Here is a 26,100-nt window from a genome sequence, read left to right on the forward strand (position 1 = left end):
TTCCCCAGTCTACAAGAGAGACCCTCAAGCTCCATGAACATGAAACCCCCCAATTTTGCTTTCATAGGAGCCCAGAAAACTTTAAGACAGATGAGGTCTGCCAGGTCTCTGACTGAACATCTGCCTTTAACTCCTGGCTTCTTCTGCCCATACCTGGAAGATGTGGTGGTGTCAGGGCTCTGCTGGGCAAGGATGTAACCACCACGGATGTGCAGGTTGATGTGTCCCAGAGGAGCTGGCAAAGTCATGAATTGTCCTCTAAACCCAACATATTCATCCTGGAAGTGTTTAAAAAACATAAAAATACTTAGGAAAAAAAATAATAGTTTTTGAATCACCATTTTAAAACAAGTCCCAGTGCAGGGTCTTGCAGCTGGCTCAGGCCAAGGTCAGGCACAAATTCAGGCTGGGTGCAGAGGGGGTTGAGAGCAGCCATGAAGAAAGAGCCTTGGGGGTGCTGAATGCTAAGCAGCTCCCCAGGAGCCAGCAGTGCCCTCATGCAGCCCAGCAGGCAGCTGTGTGCTGGGTTGTAGTCAGAGGAGTGTGGGCAACAGGGCAGGAGAGGGGATTCTACCCCTGGGCTCTGTTCTGCTCAGACCTCATCTCCAAACCTGCCTCCAGTTCTGGTGTCCCCAGCAGGAGTAGGACACAGAGCTGCTGGAGTGAGTCCAGAGGAGGTCACAAAGGTGATCTAAGGGCTGGAGCAGCTCTGCTGTGAGGACAGGCTGAGGAGGCCGGGGGGTGCCTGTCCTGGGTGTTCAGCCTGGAGAGGAGGACACTCCAGGGGGACCTTAGAGCTGCCTTCCAATACCTGAAGGGATCCTGCAGGAAGGCTGCAGAAAGACTTTTCCTGAGGGTGTCTAGAGACAGGCCAAGGGGGAATGGTTTGAAGCTGAGGCAGAGCAGGGCTATACTGGAGCTGAGGAAGAAGTTCTTCAGTGTGAGGGTGGTGAGAGTCTGGCACAGGTTGCCCAGGGAAGCTGCTGTGGAAGCCTCCTCCCTGAGGCTGTTCAAGGGCAGGTTGGATGCAGCCTTGAGCATCTGAATCTAGCTGAGAGGCATCATTGACCATGGTGAGGAGGGTGGAGATGATGACCTCTGAGGTGCCTTCCAACCTGAGCCACTTTTGGACTCTGATTCTATGAAAAGCTACCAGCAGGCAGCCCCACTTGCAAGTCCTTACCGTGTGGTAGTCGTACCAGCGGGCGTTTGGGAAGTAGGCGTTGACCTCTCTGGCCCCCTGCAATCAAAGAGGTTAGTCTCCAGTTAAAGACAAAAACTGCAGAAGAGCTCAAGTCCCTTCCAGTATTTTCATCAGGTTTTTAGTATTTTTTTCCCCAGCTTCTTGGCTATTTCTATTCCCAAGTGCTTCACCTGTTCCAGCACAGGGCTGATGAGCAAGGCTGGGCCCCACAGAAACTGTTGGTAGATGTCCCATGTTTCTCTGTCTTCCACAAACCTGCCAAGGGACAGAAGCATGGTCAGACCCTCAAGGTTGGATTTTCATGGAATGATCAAATTGCTTTGGTTGGAAAAGACCTTTGAGATCATAGAATCACAGAATGGCCTAGGACAGAAGGGACCTTAAAGACCATCTGATTGCAACAGCAGCTCTGCCATGGGCAGCAAGACCTGCACCATACCACGTTTGTCAAGATCATCCAGTCCAAACATTCTCTGTCAAGGCTGGGGCTAACCCATGGTCCTCAGCACCACATCTCCATGGCTTTTAAAGCCCTCCAGCCATGGGAACTCCATTGTTACCCTGGCCAGCCTGATCTAAGTCTTAACAAACCTTTCAGAGAAGAAATTTCTCCTAACGTCCAAACTAAACCTCACCTGGCACAACTTGAGGCCACTTTCTCTCATCCTATCCCTTGTTCCTTGGGAGAAAAGACCAACCTCAACCTCATTCCAAACTCTTGTCAAGGGAGTTGTAGAGGGCCATGAGGTCTCCTCTCAGACTCCTCCAGGTTAAACAATGCCAGCTCCCTCAGCTGCTCCTCACCAGATTAGTTCTCCAGAACTGATTTTTGCTGTTTTAACAGAAAAGTCACTGGAATGGAGGAAAAAAACCCAGCTTTTTTATGAGGAACACAGAAATCCTGTGGTCTTCAGCAGAAATTCTGGAATCTTATCAGTGGGGATCTCCTCAGTGGTCATCAATATCTAAAAGGCAAGGGGTCAAGAAGGTGGGGGCCAAGTGGATTGGGTCAGACTTGTCAGTGGTGCCCAGGGACAGGCCAATGGGCAACAGACACAAAGAGGAACCCAGGAAGTTCCATTTGACCAGGAGGAGAAACTTTGGTGTGACAGTGCTGGAGACCTGGAGCAGGCTGCCCAGAGAGGTGGTGGAGTCTCCTTCTCTGGAAAGCTTCCAAACCTGCCTGCTCACTGAGATCCTGGGCAACCTGCTGTGGGAGTCCTTGATGGAGCAGTGGGGTTAGAATGGGTCATCCCCAGAGGTCCCTTCCAACCCCACCGTGCTAGGATTCTGTGACAACTGGAGATGGAGAGACCACACTTACTCATGGAGGACAGGACGGATCACGGTGCTGCCATAAGCATGGGCTTCAAACATCAAGGTGTAGAAGTAGGGCAAGAAGCTGTAGCGGATGTTGAGCACTGTCCTGGAGATGTCTTCAAAGGTTGAATTCCAGGCAACAGGATCTTGCCTCTGGAAAAGAGAAAAGAGTCAAATTTTGAACAGGGTTAATTTGATGGGAAGAGATGACCTGATGACACGGGGTGGGATGGAATGACCAGGTGACCAGTTCTCCAGGGCTCAGTGCTAAGGCAAATTCTCTTCAACATCATTACCAATGATCTGGATGAGGGATCAAGGCCACCTCAGTGAATCCGCAGGTGACACTAAGCTGGGCGGCAGTATTGGTCTGCTGGGGGTGGGTAGGAAGGTTCTACAGGGGGATCTGACCAGGTTGGATCCATGGGCTAAAGCCACTGCTGGCTCATGATGAGTTTCTCATCACCTAACACCCCCATGTCTCTTCATTCAAGGCTGCTCTCAACCCGCTCTACACCCAGGCTGAGGTTTGTGCCTGAGGTTGGCCCGAGCCACCTGCAGGACCTTGCACTTGGACTTGTTGGCACTCATGCAGTTGTCCCTGAAGTTCAGTCATGTGGAGGTGGTTGGATTAAGTAGAATTGAAAGATGTGAAAAATTAACTATTTTTTAATTTCTAGATCTGGCATTTTTACCTAAAAATAGTGACTGACAAACTATAGGAAATGGGGGGGAAAGGGAAATTCAGGGGGAAGAAAACCCAGACAACTCTCACCCTCCATTTGTGCTCATTGTGGTTCCTTGAGTAGGGGTAGAAAGCACCAAGCTCCATCCAGCGAGCACACATCTCGTACTCAGCGTCTTTAAAGAAGCCACAGATGTCTGCTCCAGTCTGGAAGGGTGAAGCCAAGAGCAGCCACTGACAAAACTGCACACTTCAGTTAACCAAAGAAATAATAAATAAAAGGCAAGAAACCAGGAGCTTACATAAGATATTCCAAAGAGGCTGAAGTCCAGCATTCCTGCAAGGAAAAAAAGACCAAGGAGATGAGTTCAATAATTTCAATGGTTTTGGTTTGGGGAGGGGTGAGAAGATGGAGAATGAGACAGGGAGAAGGATGTCCAGGCTTCCCTCAGACATGATGCTTCTGAAGCAGAAAAGCAGCAAATTTGAGGCAGGGAGGTGACAGTGACTGAATTTGAGTCCAACTCCTGAAGGCAGCATCAGGGGGGTCTTAACAGGTGCTAAGAATTCGTAGAATCGTAGCCTGGTGGGGTTGGAAGGAATCTCTGGAGATCACCCAGTCCAACCTCCCTGCTCCAGCAGGGCAACCCAGGAGCACAGCAGTTTGCCCAGGAGCACAATGGCTAGGCAGGTTTGGAAGCTCTCCAGAGAAAGAGATGCCACAACCTCTCTGGGCAGCCTGCTCCAGGCCTCCACCATCCTTGAAGTCAACAAGTGGCTCCTGATGGAAATTCCTGGGTTCCAGTTTGTGCCCCTTGTCCTGTCACTGGGCACCACTGAGAAGAGTCTGGCCCTATCCTCTTGCCCCCCACCGTTTAGGTCTTGCTGAGCACTGATCAGATCCCCTCTGGGGCTACTCTTCTCCAGGCTCAACAGCCCCAGGTCTCCTCACAGAGCTGCTCCAGGCCCCTCAGCATTTGTGCAGTTTCCACTGGACTCTCTCCAGCAGTTCTCAGTCTCTCTTGAACTGGGGAGTCCAGAATAGGACCCAGGACTCCAGGTGTGATCTCACTAGGGAAAAGTAGAGGGGTGGGAGAACCTCCCACAACCTTCTGGTCACACTCTTCTTCGTGGACCTCAGGACACCATCAGCCCTCTTGGCCATGAAGGCACATTGCTGGCTCATGGACAACTTGTCCACCAGCACTCCCAGGTGCTTCTCTGTGGAGCTGCCTCCCAGCAGGTCACCTCTCACCTGCACTGGTTCAGGAGGTTGTTCCTCTACAGAGGCAGGACCCTGCTCTTGTCCTGGTTGAGCTTCACAAAGTTAAAGAATGTTTAAGAAGAATGAAAACTGTTCCAAGAGAGAGTGGCTGAAGTTCTGAAGTTCTGGTGCTCAACTCAGCAGCCTAATCGGGGGAAGGGGGGCGGGGGGAGGGGTTGCCCCAAAAATGTGTTAGTGAGGAGGAAAGCAAGAAGCAGCACAGTGCCAGGTTGTGCCAGCTTACCAATGATGGATTTAGTGAGCTGGTCCCACGCTGCAGTGTTGTCCCCAAACCAGTGTCCTCCCCACTTTCCACTGGAGGGGTAGGTTGAGCGCGTGATGATGATTCCTCGCTCATTGGTGACCCTGTGCAGAGCTCTGGGAAAAGAAACCAACAGGGTGAGAACCAAGATGATTGTGGAACATCTTCTGCATGATTTCAAAACTAAAGCTGGTCCCCAGGAGCATGAGCATCCACAAACCCAACCAAGATGGAGCCTTTCATCAGGATTCACAGTGCTCCACAGGTCTGCAGACTCTGAGGGTTGAGTGTCAGCCAATCTATGGTTAGAAAATGGATTGGCCAAGGGTGGAGGCACCAAATGAAGGATTTCCAGTGAAGGCTGAGAAAAGAGCAGCCCAGTGGAGGACTTAGGATCACAGAATGGTTTGAGTTGGAAGGGACCTTCAAGATTAACCAGTACCCACTCCCTTGCCAAGGGCAGGGACATCTCCCACTAGATCAGGCTGCTCAAGGCCTCCTCCAACCTGGCCTTGGACACCTCCAGGCTTGGAGCTTCCCCAACTTCTCTTGGAAACCTCTTCCAGGTCAAGAGTGTTAAGAAATTAAAAAATATGAATAAATTGCAAATTATAAATTAGGAATTCTGGAATTATAAATTACCAAGGGACACACCATAAATTAGCAATAGATCATAGATTATCAATTGCATGGAAATTCAGATTAGAAACCTGAAATCAAAACTTGAAAGCAGAAATGCAAATGGAAATAATGGAAAGAGAAAAGAGAAATAGGAAATAGAAACAATAGGGATATCTGTAGAACAAAGCAGATAAGGAGTGCCACCTTCTGCCAGAAGACTCCAGCCCCCACCCTCAACTCTCCAGCCTGTCTGGCCAGAAGAAGTGAACAGAACTGGAATGCCAACGTACTGCATGGTGGCCTTGGTCTCTGACCAGCCGTAGAGGTTGTGGACGTCGTAGTGCCGCACCGGGGTCCCGTCCGGGAGGTGCTGCTCTCCTTCCATGCAGGTGGTATTGAAGCTCAGCCCCCTCTGTGGCTCGCCCAGCTCTGTGGGACAGGGAAAGGGGACACTTGGGATGGGAAAGTCACAGCCCACCAGGCTGGGATTGCAAAGAGACAGAGAATGATGGGGCCCTGCTGGCTGGAAAAGAACCTTGAGATCATACAAGTCTACGTGGAGATCATCCACTGCTAAGACCACTGCTAAACCATGGATGGCCCTCATGGCACCACATCTCTGTGGCTTTTAAACACCTCAAGGTCATAGACTCCAACCATCAACCCAACACCACCATGGCCATCAAACCATGGCCCCACATGTTTCTTGAACACCTCCAGGGATGGGGACTCCACCACCTCCCTGGCCAGCCTGTGACAATCTTTGAGAAACCTGTGGGACAAGAGTTTCTTCTCATGTCCAACTTAAACCATCCCTGGCACAACTTAAGGCCATTTTTTCTTGTCCTACCACATGTTACCAGGGAGAAGAGACCAACCCCCACCTGGCTTTAACCTCCTTTTGGGGAGATGCAGAGAGCAATGAGGTCTCCCATCAGCCTCCTCTACTCCAGGCTGTACACCCCTAGCTCCCTCAGCTGCTCCTTCCCAGCCCTGTTCTCCAGACCCTTCCCAGGCTTGGTTGCCCTTCTCTGCACTTGCTCCAGAGCCTCAATGTCCATCTTGCAGTGAGGAGCCTAAAACACAACCTCCTAGGTTCCAGTTTGTCCCTGTTGTTCCTTGTCCTGTCACTGACTACCACCAAAGATCCTGGCACCTTCATCCTGATACCCACCCCTCAGATATTTATAGACATGGAGGAGGTTCCCTCTCAGGCTTCTCCTCTCCAGACTAAACAGCCCCAGGGTTCTCAGTCTCTCTTCACAGCAGAGAGTTCCTGTCCCTTCATCATCCTTGTAACCTCTGTTGGACTCTCTCTAGCAGATCTCTCTTGAACGGGGGAGCCCATAACTGGACACAGTACTCCAGATGTAGTCTCAGCAAGGCAGAGTGGAGGGGCAGGTGACCCTCCCTAGACCTGCTGGCCACACTGCTCTTGCTGCACCCCAGGATGTCCTTGTCCCTCTTGGCCACAAGGGCACATTGCTGTCCCATGGAGAACTTGGCGTCCACCTGCACTCCAAAGTCCTTCTGCACGGAACTGCTCTCCAGCAGGACCACCCTAGCCTGTGCCGGTGTCTGGTGTCAGACCTCTGTGAAATTGGATTTCGGCAATTCCAAAATCATCATTCATAAATTTAGATTATTTTTTTTTTTTTTAATCTATTTCAGAAATGTAGAAAATGACAAATATTCTATTTCAGAAATGGGGGGGGGGGGGGGCACTGCAATTCCATTTCAGAAAGTTAGGAAGTGATGGAATTTTATTTAAAAAAAAAAAAATTTAGACACCCCAAAATTCTACTTCTGAAATTTCAGCCATGCTCAGAATGGGTTTCAGACACAGAGGAATTGCTGAGATTTGATTTCAGCTGTTTGGGAAGTGGGAAATTTGACTTCAGAGATGTTAGACCTTCAAAAAAAATTCTGACTGAGAAATTTGGGAAATATTGAGAATGGATTTGAGACGTTCAGGATGTGCTGAAATTCTGCTTCAGAAAGGCTGAATCGACTGAGATGCTGTCTCAGAAAATCAGGAAGAGCTGAAGTGGAAGTTCAGAGCTTTAGGGAAATTCTGAACTATAAGCCCATGAATGTAGGAAATTCTGAACTCTAAGGTCAGAGATTTAGGAAATTGTTCATTTTATGTTCAGAAATTTAGGGCATTTTGTAATTTGTGTTCTGAGATTTAGGAAATTCTGACATTTAAGTTCCCAAATTGCTGAGGCTGTCATTTGTGCTTAGCAATCCAGAAAGTTCTGAAACCTACACTTGGAAATTTAGGAAATCTGTAATTTGTGCTCAGAAATTTAGGAAATTCATAAATTGATGTTCAGAAATGTAGACGATTTTGAAATTTAAGTTCATAAATTTGGGAAATGTGGAAATACAAGGCCAGAAATTCAGGAAATTTTGAAATCTCTGTTCAGAAATTCAAGAGATTCTGGAATTGAAGGTCGTAAAGGTAGGAAATGCTGAAATTTACACTCAGAGATTTAGGAAATGCTGAAATGTAAGTTCAGGAATCTAGGACATTCTGGAATTTACATTCAGACACTTTTGGACATTTTGGAATTTCCATTCAGAAATTCAGGAAATGTTGAAACTGAGGGTCAGAAATTTAGAAATTCTGAAGCCTGTGTTCAGAAATGGAGGTGGACTTCCTAGCACAGGTGCAGAGGAGGGCAACACAGCTGGGGAGGGGTCTGGAGCACAGCCCTGTGAGGAGAGGCTGAGGGAGCTGGGGTTGCTTAGCCTAGAGAAGAGGAGGCTCAGGGGAGACCTTATTGCTGTCTACAACTACCTGAAGGGAGGTTGTAGCCAGGTGGGGGTTGGTCTCTTCTCCCAGGCACCCAGCACCAGAACAAGAGGACACAGTCTCAAGCTGTGAGGTTTAGGCTGGATGTTAGGAAGAAGTTCTTCCCGGAAAAACAGATTGGGCATTGGAATGTGCTGCCCAGGGAGGTGGTGGAGTCACCATCACTGGAGGTGTTTAGGAAGAGACTGGATGAGGCACTTGGTGCCATGGCTTAGTTGATTAGATGGTGTTGGGTGATAGGTTGGACTCTATCTCGAAGGTCTTTTCCAACCTGGTTCATTTCATTCCGTTCCAATCCAGATTTGGATGCCTAACTTTGACCTTTTCTGCCCCGTCTAGGTTCTAAAAAAAACAGATTTTTTTGGGCTGTAAAAGACTTTTAAGGTTACCAAGTCCAATTCTACCCCAGAGTGACCCAAAGTATCAGACTCACGCGGCATGTAGGGGGGGAAGTTCAGCTCCTGGTTCCTGCAGCCATCGACAGCGCCGCTAATGAAGTTGGCAGGTTCGTTCATGTCCTGCAAGCAGCAAGGGGGACACCAGATGAACAACTCTCCCTAAAATTCAGGCAATTTGTTCCTTTTTGGCTGATTTCAGTTTTTCTCCTGCTGTCTCAGTCCCTTGGTCAGCATGGTAAGGGAGACAGAACCTGGAGCCCCTCTTTATCAATGCTCTTTCTGCATGAGGGCAGATTTGCCTCTGTGAAAAGCTGAAATCAACAGAACCCAGCTCCAGATATGGCAACAGACACCAAACTAGGTGGTCTTGTTAGATGCTGTTGTGTGATAGGCTGGACTTGATGATCTTGAAGGTCTTTTCAAACCTGGTTAATTCTGTATTCTGTTTCTACTTTGGGCCCTTCACTGGAAAAAGTACATTGAGGCTCTGGAGCAGGTGCAGAGAAGGGCAACCAAGCCTGGGAAGGGTCTGGAGAACAGGGCTGGGAAGGAGCAGCTGAGGGAGCTAGGGGTGTAGAGCCTGGAGCAGAGGAGGCTGAGGGGAGACCTTATTGCTCTCTATAGTTCCCTGAAAGGAGGCTGGAGCCAGGTGGGGGTTGATCTCTTCTCCCTGGTAACACGTGGTAGGGCAAGAAGAAAAGGCCTCAAGTTGCACCAGGGATGGTTTAAGTTGGATAGGAGAAGAAAGTTCTTGCCCCACAGGTTTCTCAAAGACTGCCACAGGCTGGCCAGGGAGGTGGTGGAGTCCCCATCCCTGGAGGTGTTCAAGAAACATGTGGGGCCATGGTTTGATGGCCATGGTGGCGTTGGGTTGATGGTTGGAGTCTATGATCTCAGAGGGCTTTTTCCATCCAGATGATTCTCTGATTCTATAAATTACTGAAATCTCTGAACTTGGTAATGAAGGCTCTCAACCTTGGGGCTGCTGCTGGTCCTCTGGTTACAACAGTCATAACAGTCCTTCAAATGATGAAATCCCAGAATCCTAGCACTGTGGGATTGGAAAGACCCTCTGAAGATCATCCAGTCAAACCCCCCCAGGTAAAGCAGGGTCACCCACAGCAGCTTGCCCAGGATCTCAATGTCCAGGTGGGTTTGGAATCTCCCCAGAGTAGGAGACTCCACAACCTGGTCTAGTAGGAGATTGTCCCTGCCCAGGGTAGGGGCTTGGAACTAGATGATCTTAAAGGTCCTTTCCAACATAACCCAGTCTCTGATCCCCTGAAGAACATCACCACTGCAGAAAATCCACCAGAAGAAACCTCTTGACGGAAAGGGTTCTCAAAGAAGTTCTTCAGTGTGAGGGTGGTGAGACTCTGGCACAGGTTGCCCAAGGAGGCAGCTGAATCCCAATACCTGAAGCTGTTTCAAAGGCTCAGAGATGTGGTGCTGAGGGCCATGGTTGAGCACCAGCCTTGGCTGAGTTAGAGAATGGTTGGACTGGGTGGTCTTGAGTATCTTTCCCAAACCAAAGCATTCTGGTGGCCTCAGGGCATTGGAGAGGTTTTGAGGTGTTGCCAGCCAATCTTAGGGTTAAAAAAACACAGAGAAATCTCAGGAATTGAACAATTTTTTCACACTTACAATCCAGAGGCCATCAAACTTCATGCTCAGGGATTCATTTCGTGGGTTGGTGTAGACCTCAGCAATTTCCCTCTCCCACCATTCCTGGGTGGAATTGCGTAAGAAATCCGGAAAGGCTGCATGGGCTCGGTAGAACTGTGGGAGGAGAAGAGAAACAAAGCTCTGATACAGGACCAAAGTGTTGGGATTTCATTTAACCTCTGACTTTTTTCTTACAAAGTTCACCATTTCCTTGCAGTTTGTAGAGGCAGAAAAGTTGGAGAGTTTCTGCCACTCACTCTGATGTTATTTTAGGATTTCTTGATGTTAGAATCCCAGACTGGCTCAGGCTGGGAGGGGCCTCAGCAGTCATCTCCTCCAACCTCCCTGCTGTAGGCAGGGGTGCCTCAAAACTAGACTTGGCTGTTCAAGGCTGCATCCAACCTGCCCTTGAACACCCTCAGGGAGGAGGCATCCATGACTTCCCTGGGCAGCAGTCTCACCACCCTCACACTGAAGAACTTCTTCCTCAGCTCCAGTCTAACGCTGCTCTGCCTCAGCTTCAAACCATTCCCCCTTGGCCTGTCTCTGGACACCCTCAGGAAAAGTCTCTCTGCAACCTTCCTGCAGGATCCCTTCATATATTGGAAGGCAGCTCTAAGGTCCCCTGGAGTCTCCTCCTTTCCAGGCTGAACACCTCCAGCTCCCTCAGCCTGTCCTCATAGCAGAGGTGCTCCAGCCCTTGGATCATCTTTGTGGCCTCCTCTGGACTCACTCCAACCTTCTTCTGATGGGGACACCAGAACTGGAGGCAGGGTTGGAGGTGAGGTCCCAGCAGAGCAGAGCCAAGGGGTAGAATCCCCTCTGCTGCCCTGCTGCCCACACTCCTCTGGCTGCAGCCCAGCACACAGCTGCCTCCTGAGCTTCATGAAGGCACTGCTGGCTCCTGGGGAGCTGCTCAGCAACCAAAACCCCCAAGCCTCTTTCTTCAGGGCTGCTCTCAACACCCCCTGCACCCAGCCTGGTTTTGTGCCTGGGGTGGGCCTGACCCAGGTGCAGTGCCTTGCACTGGGACTTGTTGAACCTCATGCAGTTGCCACTGGCTTATTTCTGAGAACTGCTTGGGGTTCAACAAGCTCTGGTTGAAAACTGGTCCCTTTTTTCATCCAACTTCTGATTTTTGATCCAAGATCAATTTTTTTTTCAGCCAGTTCCATCATGTAAAATATCCTTTCATGACTTTCCTGCTCCCTTCCTGTTTGTGTCAGTCACCTAAAGATCTTAACCTTTCCTTACCGTCACTTGAGTTTCTACATCCGCGCTGCTATCGATTTCTATGTTGGGAAGATCTGGCCAGACCTAGGAAGAGGAAGATGTTAAAACAACAACAAAGATTTAAAAATGAATGTCAACATAAAGAAAGCTTTGCCACAATGGCATCCAATGGCAACCCAAGCTGGAGCCATCACCAGCACTCAATGTGTCAACTGCATCTGGGGCTAAGAAGTGGTGCTAGAAGTCCTCTCCCCAACATCTAACCTGATGTGTTCATTATCAGCATTTGGATTATTTTATCCTCAAATCCTGGGGTTGGTTTTGGGCTCCTCACCCCAAGAAGGACATTGAGGGGTCAGACTATATCCAGAGAAGGGCAACAAAGCTGGGGAAGGGTCTGGAGAGCAATGCTGGGGAGGAGCAGCTGAGGGAGATTGGGGTGTTCAACCTGGAGAAGAGAAGGCTGAGGGGAGACCTCACTGTTCTCTACAGCTCCCTGAAAGGAGGCTGGAGCCAGGTGGGGGTTCGGCTCGTCTCCCAAGGAGTAAGCGAGAAGGTGAGAGGAAATAGTCTCAAGCTGTCCCAGGGGAGGTTTAGGTTAGACATGAGGAACAATTTCTTCCCCTTAAGGGTTGTCTATGCCTAGGTCAGTGGTGCAGTCCACATCCCTGGAGTTGTTTCAAAGCAATGGAGATGTGCTGAGGGACCTGGAAGTGCTGGGTTCATGGTTGGAGTCAATGATCAATCTCAAAGATCTCTTCCAACCAGAATCAAGTGACAGAACAAGGGAAAACAGCCTCAAGTTACACCAAGAGATGTTTAGGTTGGGGATTAGGAAAACTTTCTTTGCTGCAAGAGTGGTCAGTCCTTGGAAAAGGCTGCTCAGGGAGGTGGTGGAGTCACTGTATCCTGGAAGTGTTCAAGAAACCTGGGGACATGGATCAGTGGCCATGGTGGTGTTGGGTTGAAGGCTGGACATGATCTTCAAGGTCTTTTGCAACGTTAATGACTCTCTAGTAAAAGAGGCAGCACCTTCCCGTAGATAATGTCGTTGCTGTTGGGCCATTTGATGAAGACATCCTCCTCCACGCCTCGGGTGAAGGTCGGGTAATCAGTTTCATTGGCAGATATGGCTGGGTCCTGAAATGGAAAGGGGATACAGTTTTATGTGTTTTCTTTCCTGTAACACCATGATGCCACCTCAAAGCATGCCTGGACACTCACCAGGATGAGGATAAACCTCATTCCGTCTTCATGGAGCCTGTTAATCAGAGCTGGCAAGCCACTGAAGTGTGGGCTGAGGGTGAAGTCCAGTTGCCGCAGCATGTAGTCGATGTCTGAGTACTGCACATCCTGCAGGTAACACACAAGACACTGTAAGAGGGCTTTGTTCTCATCACCTGCATGATGTCATCCATCAGCAGCCTCAGCCATTTGCAAAAGCAGAGAAAACTCCTCATTTTTAATTTGAGTTTAATTCTGCTTTTCTTCAATTGTAAAATTGGAATCTGCTGCATCTTGAAGCTGAGGCAAACACAGAAACCCTGAATCCCAGGACAGTGAGGGTTGGAAGGGACCTCTGGAGATCATCCAGTCCAACCCCCCTGCTAAAGCAGGGGCATCCAAAGCAGCTTACCCAGGATCACAATGGCCAGCTGGGTTTGGAATCTCCCCAGAGAAGGGAACTCCACAACCTCTCTGGGCAGCCTACTTCAGGCCTCTACCACCCTCACACCAAAGAAGTTTCTCCTCCTGTTCAGGTGGAACCTCCTGGCTTCCTGTTTGTGCCCCTTGTCCTGTCCCTGGGCACCACTGAGAAGAGCCTGGCTCTGCCCCCTCACAGTCCCTTTAGCTGAGTAGATTTCCTCTGGGGCTGCTCTTCCCCAGGCTCAACAGCCCCAAGGCTCCTCACAGAGCTGTTCCAGGCCCCTCAGCACCTTCACAGCCTCTACTGGATGCTCTCCTGTAGTTCCCTGTCTCTCTTGAATGGGGGAGCCCAGAACTGGACCCAGCACTCCAGATGTGGCCTCTCTTGACCTGCTGGCCACATTCTTCCTCATGCACCTCAGAGGACCACCAGCCTTCTTGGTCATAAGGGCACATTGCTGGCTCATGGACAACTTGCTGTCCACCAATACTCCCAGGTCCTTCTGAACAGATCCACTCTCCAGCAGGTCACCCCTCACTTGTCCTGCTGCAGGGGATTGCTTCTCCTCAGAGTTAATTTCATTTGCTTCCTTTGGGTTTCTCTTTAAAAGGCAGAAAAGGCTGAACTATGGCATCAACCATAGGATTAATTTTGCTGCTTTCAGTTAGAAAATGCCCCAAAGCCAGTACAATTGTGGTGAAACTCCAGTTTTTATGGCTCTCAACCTACATGAGGTATCCTGGCTGCTTTCATCTCTTCCACCACCTCGGTAATTTGGCTGTCATTTGCGTATCCGTAGCGGCACAACTGGAATCCCAGTGACCAGTAGGCAGGCATGATAGGTCTCCCAACCACCTGAAATCATGGAAGAAAGAAATCTTATTGCAAAAGGGTTAAATCAGAACATAAGAGAAACAAATAAAATCCAATCAAACAAAAGAAGCAAAAATCTGAAGCACTGGCTCCTCCCCCACCAAAAAACCCAAAGCCCCCAAAACTGTGAACCAAAACAAGCAAAAATAAACAACCCCCAAAGCCCTAAACCCACAATTCAAACCTGAAATAAACCCCAACCCAAAAACCCTAAAACCACCCAAAAAAACCCTACAAACCCCAGAGCTCTAAAACCAGGGGAAAAAATGACCCAAAATGCCTAAACTCACAAATCAAACCTAAAACCCTCACAAAAGCCCTAAAAGCACACAAAACAAAAGCCCTAAGACCACACACACAAAACCCAAAAGCCCTTAAACCACAAATCAAAGCTGAAAAATATCCCAGACCCCAAAGCCCTAAAACCACAAAGCAAACCTAAAACAAACACCAACCAAAACTCCCACACCCCAAAACCAATCCAACAAAACAAACAAAACCCAAAAAAAAACCCCAAAACAGAACCAACAAAGCAAAATACAACAGAAAAACCCAAACCCAAACCTAAACTCAAAAGGACTAAACATAAAAATCAGCAAAAAAAAACAAAAAAATCCAACCCAAACTCAAAGCCAAGCCAAAAACAACCCCAACATAAAGGCCCAAACCAAATCCCAAACCAACAGAAAAACCTCCAACCCAACCCCAAAACCTCCAACCCAACCCAACCAAAAAAACAACCAAAAAAACCCAACCCAACCCCAAAACCTCCAACCCAACCCCAAACCAACCAAAAAAAAACAACCAAAAAACCCCAACCCAACCGAAAAATTCCGACCCCAAAACCAACTCAGCAAAACCAAAACCACCGACAAAAAGCCCAACCCAGCCCCCGACCCAACTGAATTAACCAAACAAACCAACCCAAAAAACTCCAACCCAAACCAACAAAACCAAAAAGCAACAATAAAACCCAGCCCCCCAAAACAAACCCCAACCCAAACTGACCCAAAGCCACAGCCCAAAAGCCCCAACCCCCTCTGCCTCAGCAGCAGCACCTCGGTGTACTCCTGCACCACCAGCTCTGGTGTTGGCCCCAGCACCATGTAGAAGTCCAGGATCCCCCCAATTGTGCGATAGGTCAGAGCAGGGGTGGGCTGGAATGTCACATCTGGAGGACAAGATGGTGACCAAGAGCTCAGTGGAGATGAAGAACAACAGATTAGACTGGAGCTGAGGAAGAAGTTCTCCAGGATGAGGGTGGGGAGACTTCGGCACAGGCTGCCCAGGGAGGCTGTGGATGCCTCCTGCCTGGACGTGTTCAAGGCCAGGTTGGATGAAGCCTTGAGCAGCTGAGCCTGGTTGAGAGGTGTTCCTGCCCATGGTGGGGAGGTCAGAGGAGATGACTTCTGGGGTCCCTTCCAGCCTGAGCTACCTATGAACTACAGTGGATTTTGGGGTGGGCTGGATGGTGACCTCTGGAGAAGGGTGGGAGAACAGGAGGGGGACCAAGGGTTGAGTGAGGTGCAAAGTGAGGTTTGAAGAATCAGAGAGTGAACATAAAGTGACTTTTGGTGTGTTTTTTACTTACCCATCGCATTGCTGTTGAGCAGGAGAACCCCATGAGCATTGCCATCTTCTTCCAGACCCATGTAGAAGGGCTGGAATCCATAAGAGTTCAGCTTGTACTGGAAAATAAAACACACAATCTTTTTGCACCAACACACCCACCAAGAGCTTCCCCACCACCAATGAGGAGGCAGACACCCATGGAGCTTCCACCACGTTGAACATCCAACTGGAAATGGTGACCAGGAGCCACCATTTTCACCTTCCTTCCCATTTTGAGGTCAGTCTGCTCCTGACTGCTCAAGGTAGGGATGGGAAGGAAATGGATTTTTAGCTCTAAAATTTGCTCGAATTAAGTCACTTCCCCTCCAAGTATTTCCAGGTGGCCTCTACCAAAGACAAGCTGGTGGCTTCCTCTTTATTTGTCTTGACCCAAAATGTTCCAAAATCCTCAGGTTACAGCCCCAAGGTGGCACCACAGGCCCCCAAGGCTTTTTTTTTCTGCTGAAATATCAACTCCTTTAAGGACACCAGAAGGTCTCCTCAGAGACTTCTCCAGGCTGAACAGCTCCTGACTTCACAGCAGAGGGCTTCCAGCCCTCCCATCATGGTTGTGGCCTCTTCTGGACCTGCTCCATCAGATCCATATCTGTCCTGTTCTGAGGACTCCAGAGCTGGCTCCAGCACTGCAGGTGGGGTCTTAGGAGACCACAGCAGAGGGGCAGGATCCCCTCCCTCACCCTGCTGCCCACACTGCAGGGGACCAGCCCAGGAGATGGTTGGGTCTGGGCTGGAAGCTTATGGTTCTGGGTCATGGAATCACAGAATAGTTTTGGTTGGAGGAGAACTTTCAGATCATCCAGTCTAACCACTCACCCAACACTGCCAAGCCCACCACTAACCCATGTCCCTTATGGTGAGCTTCTCATTGACTCCCCCAAGCCCCTCTCTCCACAGGGCACCTTTCTGGCCCTTCCCCCCTCACCCTTTGTTGACATGGGGGTTCCTCTGCCCCAGGTCCAGGTCTGGTTGTCTCCACAGCCAATCAACAGACAACCAAAAAGCAGAAATTCCTGAACAAAAGAAAGAAACTAAAGGAGATGTTGGGGGTCTGCTCTCCACTTACTCCAGGAGGCTGGTCCCTGGTGAACATGCCCCAGGTGTTCCAGTCCATTTCCCGCCGGAAGGCTCCGTGCTCATGCTCCCCGAAGCCAAAGACATATTGAGAGGGCAGGAGAGTGGAGATCTGGATGAACTGGTCACTGAAGGTGAAGGTGGGCAGCTGCGAGTCCCAGCTGGGGCAGGAGAGACAATGAGGGGGCAGCAGGGGCTGGGCTCACCCCCGAGGGTCAGCCCTGCTCCCTAAGAACACAGCAGTCAGCAGCTGGGAAGGATCTGGTGAGGTGCTCAGGAGAAATTCACCAGCGCCGGGAGTGGTTTGGAGGTGAGTTGAAGATTTGGAGTTCAGTTGGAACTTTTAGAGTTTAATTGAAATCATTTTTAGAGTTAAACTCATTTTTTAGAGTGCAATTCCAGCTCTCCCTAGAGGGAAATGGATGTGTTTTTAGAGTTGAATTCCGATGTTTCTAGAGTTTCATTGGATTTTGAGAGTTTCAATCCAATTTTTCCAGTGTTTAATTGACTTTTTTACAATTCAATTCCAATTTTTTCTATAATTTAATTGCATTTTTAAGAGTTCCATTCCCATTTTTTCTAGAGTTTAATTGACTTTTCAGAGCCTAATTCCAATTTTTCCTACAGTTTAATTGCTTTTTTTTTTTTTTGAGTTCCATTCCAATTTTCATTCCAACCTTTTTGGAGTTTCATTGACTTTTTAAGAGTTTAAATCTATTTTTTCTAGAGTTTAATTGATTTTTATCGAGTTTAATACCAATTTTTTTTAGCATTTCCTTGCATTTTTTAGAGCTTAATTCCAGTTTTTCTAGAGTTTAATTGAATTTTTAGAGTTTCATACTGGGTTGGGTTTTTTTTTTAGAGTTTACTTCCAATTTTTTCTAGAGTTTAATTGAAATGTTTAGAGTTTCATTCCAATTTTTTTCCTAGAATTTCATTGTATTTTTAGGAGCTCAATTCCAATATTTATTTATTCTTTAATTATTTAATTATTCTTTCATTCCCACTCTTTTTTTTTTTGTTTTAGAGTTTAATTGAATTGTTTAGAATGTTTAGAGTGGTCAGCCCTGATCTTCTCCCTGCTGCATCCAGGCTTCTCTGAAGGACTGAAATCCACATACACTGAGGGAGGTACAATGGGTGGACCACTAGATGGATAAGGAACTGGCTTGATGGCCGCACCCAAAGAGTGGCTGTCAATGGCTCCATGTCCCAGTGGAGGCCAGGGACAAGCGGAGCCCCTCAGGGATCAGTCCTGGGACCTGTCTTATTCAACATCTTTGTCAGTGCCATGGACAGTGGCATTGAGTGCACCCTCAGCAAGTTTGCTGATGACACCAAGCTGTGTGGTGCAGCAGACACGCTGGAGGGAGGGGAGGCCATCCAGAGGGACCTTGACAGGCTGGAGAGGTGGGCACAAGCCAACCTCATGAAGTTCAATAAGAGCAAGTGCAGGGTCCTGCATCTGGGTCGAGGCAATCCCAGGCACAAATCCAGGCTGGGCAGTGACTGGCTGGAAAGCAGCCCTGAGGAGAGAGACTTGGGGGTGCTGGTGGACAAAAAGCTCAACAGGAGCTCTCAGTGTGCACTTGCAGCCCGCAAAGCCAATCAGATCCTGGGCTGCATCAGGAGAAGTGTGGCCAGCAGGTCGAGGGAGGTGATCCTCCTCCTCTACTCAGCCCTGGTGAGACCCCACCTGGAGTACTGTGTCCAGTTCTGGAGCCCCTGTTACAAGAGGGATGTGGAGGTGCTGGAGCGTGTCCAGAGAAGGGCCACGAGGATGAGCAGAGGGCTGGAGCACCTCTCCTATGAGGACAGACTGAAGGACTTGGGGCTGTTCAGTCTGCAGAAGAGAAGGCTCCCAGGTGACCTAATTGTCGCCTTCCAGTATCTGAAGGGGGCCTACAGGAAGGCTGGGGAAGGACTTCTCAGGATCTCAGGTAGTGACAGGACTAGGGGGAATGGAATGAAGCTGGAGGTGGGGAGATTCAGGCTAGATGTGAGGAGGAGGTTCTTCACCATGAGAGTGGTGAAACCCTGGAATGTGTTGTCCAGGGATGTGGTCGAGACCCCGTCCCTGGAGGTGTTTAAGAGCAGGCTGGCTGAGGCTCTGGCCAGGCTGATCTAGTGTGGGGTGTCCCTGCCCATGGCAGGGGGGTTGGAACTAGATAATCCGTGTGGTCCCTTCCAACCCTGAATGAAACTATGAAAAATGTGGGGCTGTGCATTTTCCTCCTCACCCTTGTTCTTCACCCTTCTAACTCCATCCTCCAACTGCTATGTAGTCATTTTTTTTATGTGAAAATTTACTTTTGTGACTTCCAAACCAACTCCAGATGATTTTTTTTTTCGGTAGATGAAACTCCAGTAAGGGCTCAAACCACCACAAAAGCAAACCAAGAGACAATTAAATGAGGAGAGAGAGAAAATTAAATGAGGAAAGAGAGAAAATTAAATGAGGATAGAGAGGAAATTAAATGAGGAGAGAAAATTAAATGAGGAAAGAGAGAAAATTAAATGAGGAAAGAAATGTGAAAACTCAACTAAAAAATTAAGTGGAAAAAAAATTAAATGTGGAAATCAAACAACACAATAAAAAAGGTTGGAGTGAGGTCATCAAGTGAGGGAATTGAGAAACTTAAATGAGAAAACTAGATGAATAAACTAAGATAGTTAAATGAGGACATTAAATGAGTGAAGTGAGGACATTGTCAGAGGAAATTAAATGATAAAAGTGAGAAAACTGAATTAGAAAATTAAATGAGCAAACAATGAACTATGCAAATTAAGGGGGCGGAAATCAGCAAGGAGATGAAATCAGGAACTTCAATGACCAAAGTGAAAACAGTTGCATTATGAAATGAGATGAAGTAATTTAGTCAGAAAATTCAATGAGAAGTACCGAAATATGGAAATGAGCTGGGGGAAAAAGAAATCATCAGCGAGGAAAGGAAATGAAACACAAATTTGAGCTAATTAAATGAGAAGAAAATTAATACATTGAAAAATTTTCGTTTGGAAATTAGTAAAGAGAGGAAATATAAAGAGGAAATTGCACGGTAAATTGGGAGGATTAAAGGAGGCTATTAAATGAGGAAAGTGAGACTAAATGAGGGAATAAAATGATAGGAGTGAGGAAATAAAAGGAGGGAAGTGAGAAAACTGAATTAGAAAATGTAATGACAAATTTCGGTGAGGAAATTCAATGAAAATGCCTAAATGTGCAAATTAAATGAAGAAATCAAGTGAGAAAAATTCACTGAGGAGACAAAATTGAGGCAATGAGAAGGGAAAAATGGAAGTAGGAAAGTGAAACGAAGGCAGGAGGTGCCAGCAGCAGGGCCTTACATCACTGTTCCTGTGCTCCTGCGCCACACCTGGATGCCAAAGGGTCTGCTCTTCAGCACCACATCGTAGAGGCGGTCCTGGCTTGAGCCCTCCGGGGCCGCAGGGAGGTTGAGGGGCACCGGCACCTCGTAGCGACGGTTGGCGTAGTCATAAATCTGGGCGAGGAGACCATCAGGTCAGTGGAATGTCCACGGGTGAGCAAGGCAGACTTTCACCCTGTCCCAGCACGGTGGTGGTGGAGGGACCTCTGGAGATCACCCAGTCCAACCCCACTGCTCCAGCAGGGCACCCACAGCAGCTTGCCCAGGATCACTATGGCCAGAGGGGCTCCAGAGCACAGCCTCCCTCACACCAAAGAGGTTTCTCCTCTTGTTCAGGTGGAACCTTCTGGGTTCCAGTTTGTGCCCCTTGCCGCTGGGCCACCACAGGCAAGAGTCTGACCCCATCCTATTGCCCCCACCTTTGGCTCTTGCTGAGCATTGCACAGCTCCCCTCTGGGGCTGTTCTGGGGCTCTCAGCCCCAGGGTTCTCAGCCCTTGCACCTCACAGAGCTGCTCCAGGCTCCTAAGCACCTTTCCAGCCTCCCCTGGACTCTCTCCGGTAGTTTCTTGACCCCCTTCAACTGGGGAGCCCAGAACTGGACTGCAGATATCTATGGCAACTAGGGCAGACCAAAACCCTCCCTTAACCTACTGGCCACACTCTTCTTGATGCACCTCAAGATACCATTGACCTTCTGAGCCAGAAGGACACCTTACTGGCTCATGGGCAACTTGGTGTCCACCAGGACTCCCAGGTCCTTCCCTGTGGAGCCTCCTTCCAGCAGGTGGACCTCTCACCTCTACTGGTTCAAGAGTGAAACCACTGCCAGCAATTCATCAGCAGAGCAGGAGACTCCAAGCTGCTCCCTAGGAGCTGCTCAGCTGCTTCTTACCAATAATGGTGAGAGCTGAAAACAGCTTTATGAGGGGGCCAGTAACATTTGCTGAGCTAAGCATGTTTATTTTAACATCTTTTCTTCAAACACCTTCAAAATATTTGGCTCAGAAAATGAAGCAGCTGGAGGTTTTCTTTTGGGCCAGGAAGGACTTGTTGAATGATTTTCAAAGGTTTTGGTCCAAGTGTAGTTTTTTGGTAACATAAATGAACTTCACCCTTTTTGGTCCTATCAATGAATTTCACTTTGGTTTATAGAATAGAAGAGACCAGACCAGGTTGGAAGAGACCTTCAAGATCATCAAGTCCAACCTATCATCCAACACCATCTAATCAACTAAACCATGCAACCAAGCAACCTATCCAGTCTCCTCCTGAAGACCTCCAGTGATGGTGACTCCACCACCTCCCTGGGCAGCACATCCCAATGGGCAATCACTCTTTCTATGAAGAATTTCTTCCTAACATGCAGTCTGAACCTCCCCTGGCACAGCCTGAGACTGTGTCCTCTTGTTCTGGTGCTGGCTGCCTGGGAGAAGAGACCAACCCCCACCTGGCTACAACCTCCCTTCAGGGAGTTGTAGAGAGCAATGAGGTCTCCCCTGAGCCTCCTCTTCTCCAGGCTAAGCAACCCCAGCTCCCTCAGCCTCTCCTCAGAGGGCTGTGCTCCAAACCCCTCCCCAGCTTTGTTGCCCTTCTCTGGACACCTTCCAGCAAGTCAACCTCCTTCCTAACCTCAGTAGCCCAGACCTGGACACAGGACTCAAGGTGTGGCCTAACCAGTGCTGAGTACAGGGCAGAATGACCTCCCTGCTCCTGCTGGCCACACTGTTCCTGATGCAGGCCAGGATGCCATTGGCCCTCCTGGCTGCCTGGGCACACTGCAGGCTCATGTTCAGCCTACCATCGACCAGCACCCCCAGGTCCCTCTCTGCCTGGCTGCTCTCAGCCACTCTGCCCCCAGCCTGTAGCTTTTTTTTAAGTCTATTTCCATTTTAATTTTTTTGAGTCTAATTAACTTTTTTTCTTTTTGGATTCAAAGGCAATTTTTTTTTTTTTTTAGTCTATTTCAATTTTAAAATTTTGGAGTCTAATTCAATTTTTCTTCTTTTTGGAGTCAAATTCAATTTTAATGTTTTTGAGTCAAATTCAATTTTAATTTTTTTGGAGTCTAATTCATTTTTTTTTTCCTTTTTGGAGTCTAATTCAATTTTTTTTCCTTTTTGGAGTCAAATTCAATTTTTTTTTAGCCTAATTCCATTTTAATTTTTTGGAGTCTAATTCAATTTTAATTTTTTTTGAGTCTAATTCCATTTTTTTTTTCCTCTTTGGAGTCCAATTCAATGTTTGCTTTGTTTTGGACTCTAATTCAACTGGGGTTTTTTTTTTTTTTTAGTCTAATTGAAACCTTTTTTTTTGGAGTCCAATTAAAAAATATTTGGGGAGTCCAATTCAATTTTTTTTTTTTTTGGAGTCCAAGTGATTTTTTTTTTGTAACTTAATTTAATTTCTGAGAGTTTAATTGAGGCTTTTTAAAGAAAAGAATTTCACCTTTTATGGGTCAGAAACCAAATGATCACCTTTTTGGTACCACCATCAAGAAGTTTACTTCTGAAGGGCTGAATTAATTTGATTTTTTTTTTAGCTGAATTTAATTTTTTAGAATCTAATTCAACTTCTTAGAGTCTAATTCCATTTTTATAAAAGTCTAATTCATTTTTATTTTTTTAACTTTTAAGTGACTTGGAGTTTCAGTTCATTTTTTAAGAGTTTAATTCCTTTTTTTTTTTTTTTTGTAGAGCTCAACTGAATTTATTTTGGTTTTTAAAGTTTAATGGAATTTGGTTTAGAATTTTATTTCTTAGTGGTTTTATTGTTTGGTTTAGGTTGGAGGTTTTAACAAAAGATTTTCACCTTTGGTTTTGGTACCATCAATGGATTTCAGAGTTTGGTAGCATCAATCCAGAGGGACCTTGACAGGCTGGAGAGGTGGGCACAAGCCAACCTCATGAAGTTCAATAAGAGCAAGTGCAGGGTCCTGCATCTGGGTCGAGGCAATCCCAGGCACAAATACAGGCTGGGCAGTGACTGGCTGGAAAGTAGCCCTGAGGAGAGAGACTTGGGGGTGCTGGTGGACAAAAAGCTCAACAGGAGCTCTCAATGTGCACTTGCAGCCCGCAAAGCCAATCAGATCCTGGGCTGCATCAGGAGAAGTGTGGCTAGCAGGTTGAGGGAGGTGATTCTCCCCCTCTACTCAGCCCTGGTGAGACCCCACCTGGAGTCCTGCCTCCAGTTCTGGAGCCCCTATTACAAGAGGGATGTGGAGGTGCTGGAGCGTGTCCAGAGAAGGGCCACGAGGATGAGCAGAGGGCTGGAGCACCTCTCCTATGAGGACAGACTGAAGGAGTTGGGGCTGTTCAGTCTGCAGAAGAGAAGGCTCCCAGGTGACCTAATTGTCGCCTTCCAGTATCTGAAGGGGCCTACAGGAAGGCTGGGGAAGGACTTCTCAGGATCTCAGGTAGTGATAGGACTAGGGGGAATGGAATGAAGCTGGAGGTGGGGAGATTCAGGCTGGAGGGGAGGAGGAGGTTCTTCACCATGAGAGTGGTGAAACCCTGGAATGTGTTGTCCAGGGAGGTGGTCGAGGCCCCGTCCCTGGGGGTGTTTAAGAGCAGGCTGGCTGAGGCTCTGGCCAGGCTGATCTAGTGTGGGGTGTCCCTGCCCATGGCAGGGGGGTTGGAACTAGATGATCCTTGTGATCCCTTCCAACCCTGAATGAAACTATGAAACTATGAAACTATAATGAATTTCCCATTCTGGTGCCACTGATAAATTTTCACCGTTCTGGTACCGTTCATGAACTGCACTTTTCTTCTCATAGAAGTTGGAATGGGTTGGTTTAAGAGCAATGAAAGCAGTTTGGTTGAAAGGAGGAACTCAACTCATTGATTTTCACACCACACAAGACTAACTCAAACCCTGCTCTCCCCCCAAAAGCCACAATTTTCACAGTATCACCGTATAACTAAGGCTGGAAGAGACCTCGAGGATCATCGAGTCCAACCTATCAACACAGACCTCATGACTCCTCTTGACTCCTCTTGAACGCCTCCAGGGACGGTGACTCCACCACCTCCCTAGGCAGCACATTGCAATGACGAACGACTCACTCAGTGAAGAACTTTCTCCTCACCTCGAGACTAAACCTCCCCTGGTGCAGCTTGAGCAGCTTGACCAGTGGAACAACCCAAAGCAGGAGAAATTCCACCCTACCTTGAACTGCAGCATGTGGTTGTTGTGGTATGTCACCTCCAGGGCCAGGGTGCTGATGGGTGCTGTTGATCTCTCAAAGGCTTTTCTGACGCTTCTGTTGAAGGTGAGGTTGGCCCTCAGGCCCGAGTTTGTGTAGCTCACATCGGTGACAGAGTAACCATTGTCAGCAGTGAGGTAGTAGCAGTATGGACCACCCGCAGGGGAGGGGTCCTCCTGAGGATGGAAAGGTGACAAGGGAGGTCTTAGACCACACAGTCACAGGATGTTAGGAGTTGGAAGGGACCTCCAGAGATAGAACAGAATAGAACTAACCAGGTTGGAAAAGACCTTTGAGATCATCAAGTCCAACCTATCACCTAATATCATCTAATCAACTAAACCATGGCACCAAGTGCCTCATCCAGGCTCTTCCTAAACACTTCCAGTGATGGTGACTCCACCACCTCCCTGGGCAGCACATTCCAATGGCCAATCTCTCTCTCTCTCTGTAGAATTTCTTCCTAACATCCAGCCTAAACCTCCCCTGGCATAGCTTGAGACTGTGTCCTCTTGTTCTGGTGCTGGGTGCCTGGGAGAAGAGACCAACCCCCTCCTGGCTACAACCTCCCTTCAGGGAGTTGTAGAGAGCAATGAGGTCTCCCCTGAGCCTCCTCTTCTCCAGGCTAAGCAACCCCAGCTCCCTCAGCCTCTCCTCACAGGGCCGTGCTCCAGACCCCTCCCCAGCTTTGTTGCCCTTCTCTGGACACCTTCCAGCATCTCAACATCTTTCCTAAGCTGAGGAGCCCAGAACTGGACACAGCACTCAAGGTGTGGTCTAACCAGTGCAGTGTACAGGAGCAGAATGACCTCCCTGCTCCTGCTGGCTACACTCTTCCTAATACAGGCCAGGATACCATTGGCCCTCTTGGCTGCCTGGGCACACAGTTGGCTCATGTTCAGCCTACTATCAGCCAGCACCCCCAGGTCCCTTTCTGCCTGGCTGCTCTCCAGTCCAACACCCTTTGCCAATGCAGGGTCACTAAGGGCAGGTCACACAGGAGCACGTCCAAGCTGGCTTTGGAAGTCTCCAGCAAAGGAGACTCCACAACCTCTCTGGGTGGCCTGCTCCAGGGCTGTCACCCTCACCATAAAGAGGTTTCTCCTCATGCTGAGGTGGAAATTCCTGGGTTCTATCTTATATCCATTATTCCTTGTCCTATTAACAAGTGCCACTGAAAAGAGCCTGGCACCTTCCTCTTGCCCCCCACCCCTCAGATATTTATAGACATTGCTCAGATCCCCTCTCAGCCTTCTCCCCTCCAGACTAAACAGCCCCAGGGCTCTCAGGCTTTCTTCACAGCAGAGATGCTCCTGACCCTTCATCATCCTCACAGCTCACTGTTGGACTCTCTCCAGCAGATCCCTGTCTCTCTTGAACTGGGGAGCCCAGAACTGGACACACTACTCCACGTGTGGTCTCACCACGGCAGAATAGAGGGCCAGGAGAACCTCCCCAGACCTGCTGGACACTTTTTGTAGTGCACCCCAGGATCCCAATGGCTCTCTTGGCCACAAGGGCATGTTGCTGTCCTATGGAGAATTTGCTGTCCACTAGGACACCAAGGCCCTTCTCTTTGGAGTTGCTTTGCAGCAGGACAACCCCTAACCTGTACTGGTGCCTGCTGTTATTTCTGCCCAGGTGCAGGACTCTACACTTGTCCAGAAAATCACACTGTGGTTAACCAATCAATGGTCATGGCTTGGATCATCTCACTGGACATCTCACTGGGTAAACAGCTGGCTGATGCCCAGAGGACATCTGCTCCAAACTCCTCACCATGGGCAAGGACACCTCTCAAGTAGGCTCAGC

General features: G+C 48.4%; 1 protein-coding gene across 1 annotated transcript in view; it reads right to left on the bottom strand.

Moving 5' to 3' along the window:
• LOC137459174 (maltase-glucoamylase-like) overlaps positions 1 to 26,100 on the bottom strand; it is a 70,134-nt gene that overhangs the window by 10,210 nt on the left and 33,824 nt on the right. The window contains 19 exon segments of the mRNA XM_068170316.1: positions 154 to 278; positions 1,184 to 1,240; positions 1,375 to 1,459; positions 2,529 to 2,677; positions 3,300 to 3,416; positions 3,512 to 3,546; positions 4,718 to 4,851; positions 5,647 to 5,785; positions 8,608 to 8,692; positions 10,217 to 10,351; positions 11,492 to 11,554; positions 12,503 to 12,610; positions 12,695 to 12,823; positions 13,848 to 13,973; positions 15,050 to 15,162; positions 15,583 to 15,679; positions 16,687 to 16,855; positions 20,043 to 20,197; positions 24,252 to 24,464. Of these exon segments, the coding sequence (XP_068026417.1) occupies positions 154 to 278; positions 1,184 to 1,240; positions 1,375 to 1,459; positions 2,529 to 2,677; positions 3,300 to 3,416; positions 3,512 to 3,546; positions 4,718 to 4,851; positions 5,647 to 5,785; positions 8,608 to 8,692; positions 10,217 to 10,351; positions 11,492 to 11,554; positions 12,503 to 12,610; positions 12,695 to 12,823; positions 13,848 to 13,973; positions 15,050 to 15,162; positions 15,583 to 15,679; positions 16,687 to 16,855; positions 20,043 to 20,197; positions 24,252 to 24,464 (2,234 nt within the window).

The sequence above is a fragment of the Melanerpes formicivorus genome, unplaced genomic scaffold, assembly GCF_026170545.1.
Source record: "Melanerpes formicivorus ecotype bairdi unplaced genomic scaffold, bMelFor1.0.p_v2 SCAF_327, whole genome shotgun sequence".
Taxonomy (NCBI): Eukaryota; Metazoa; Chordata; class Aves; order Piciformes; family Picidae; genus Melanerpes; species Melanerpes formicivorus.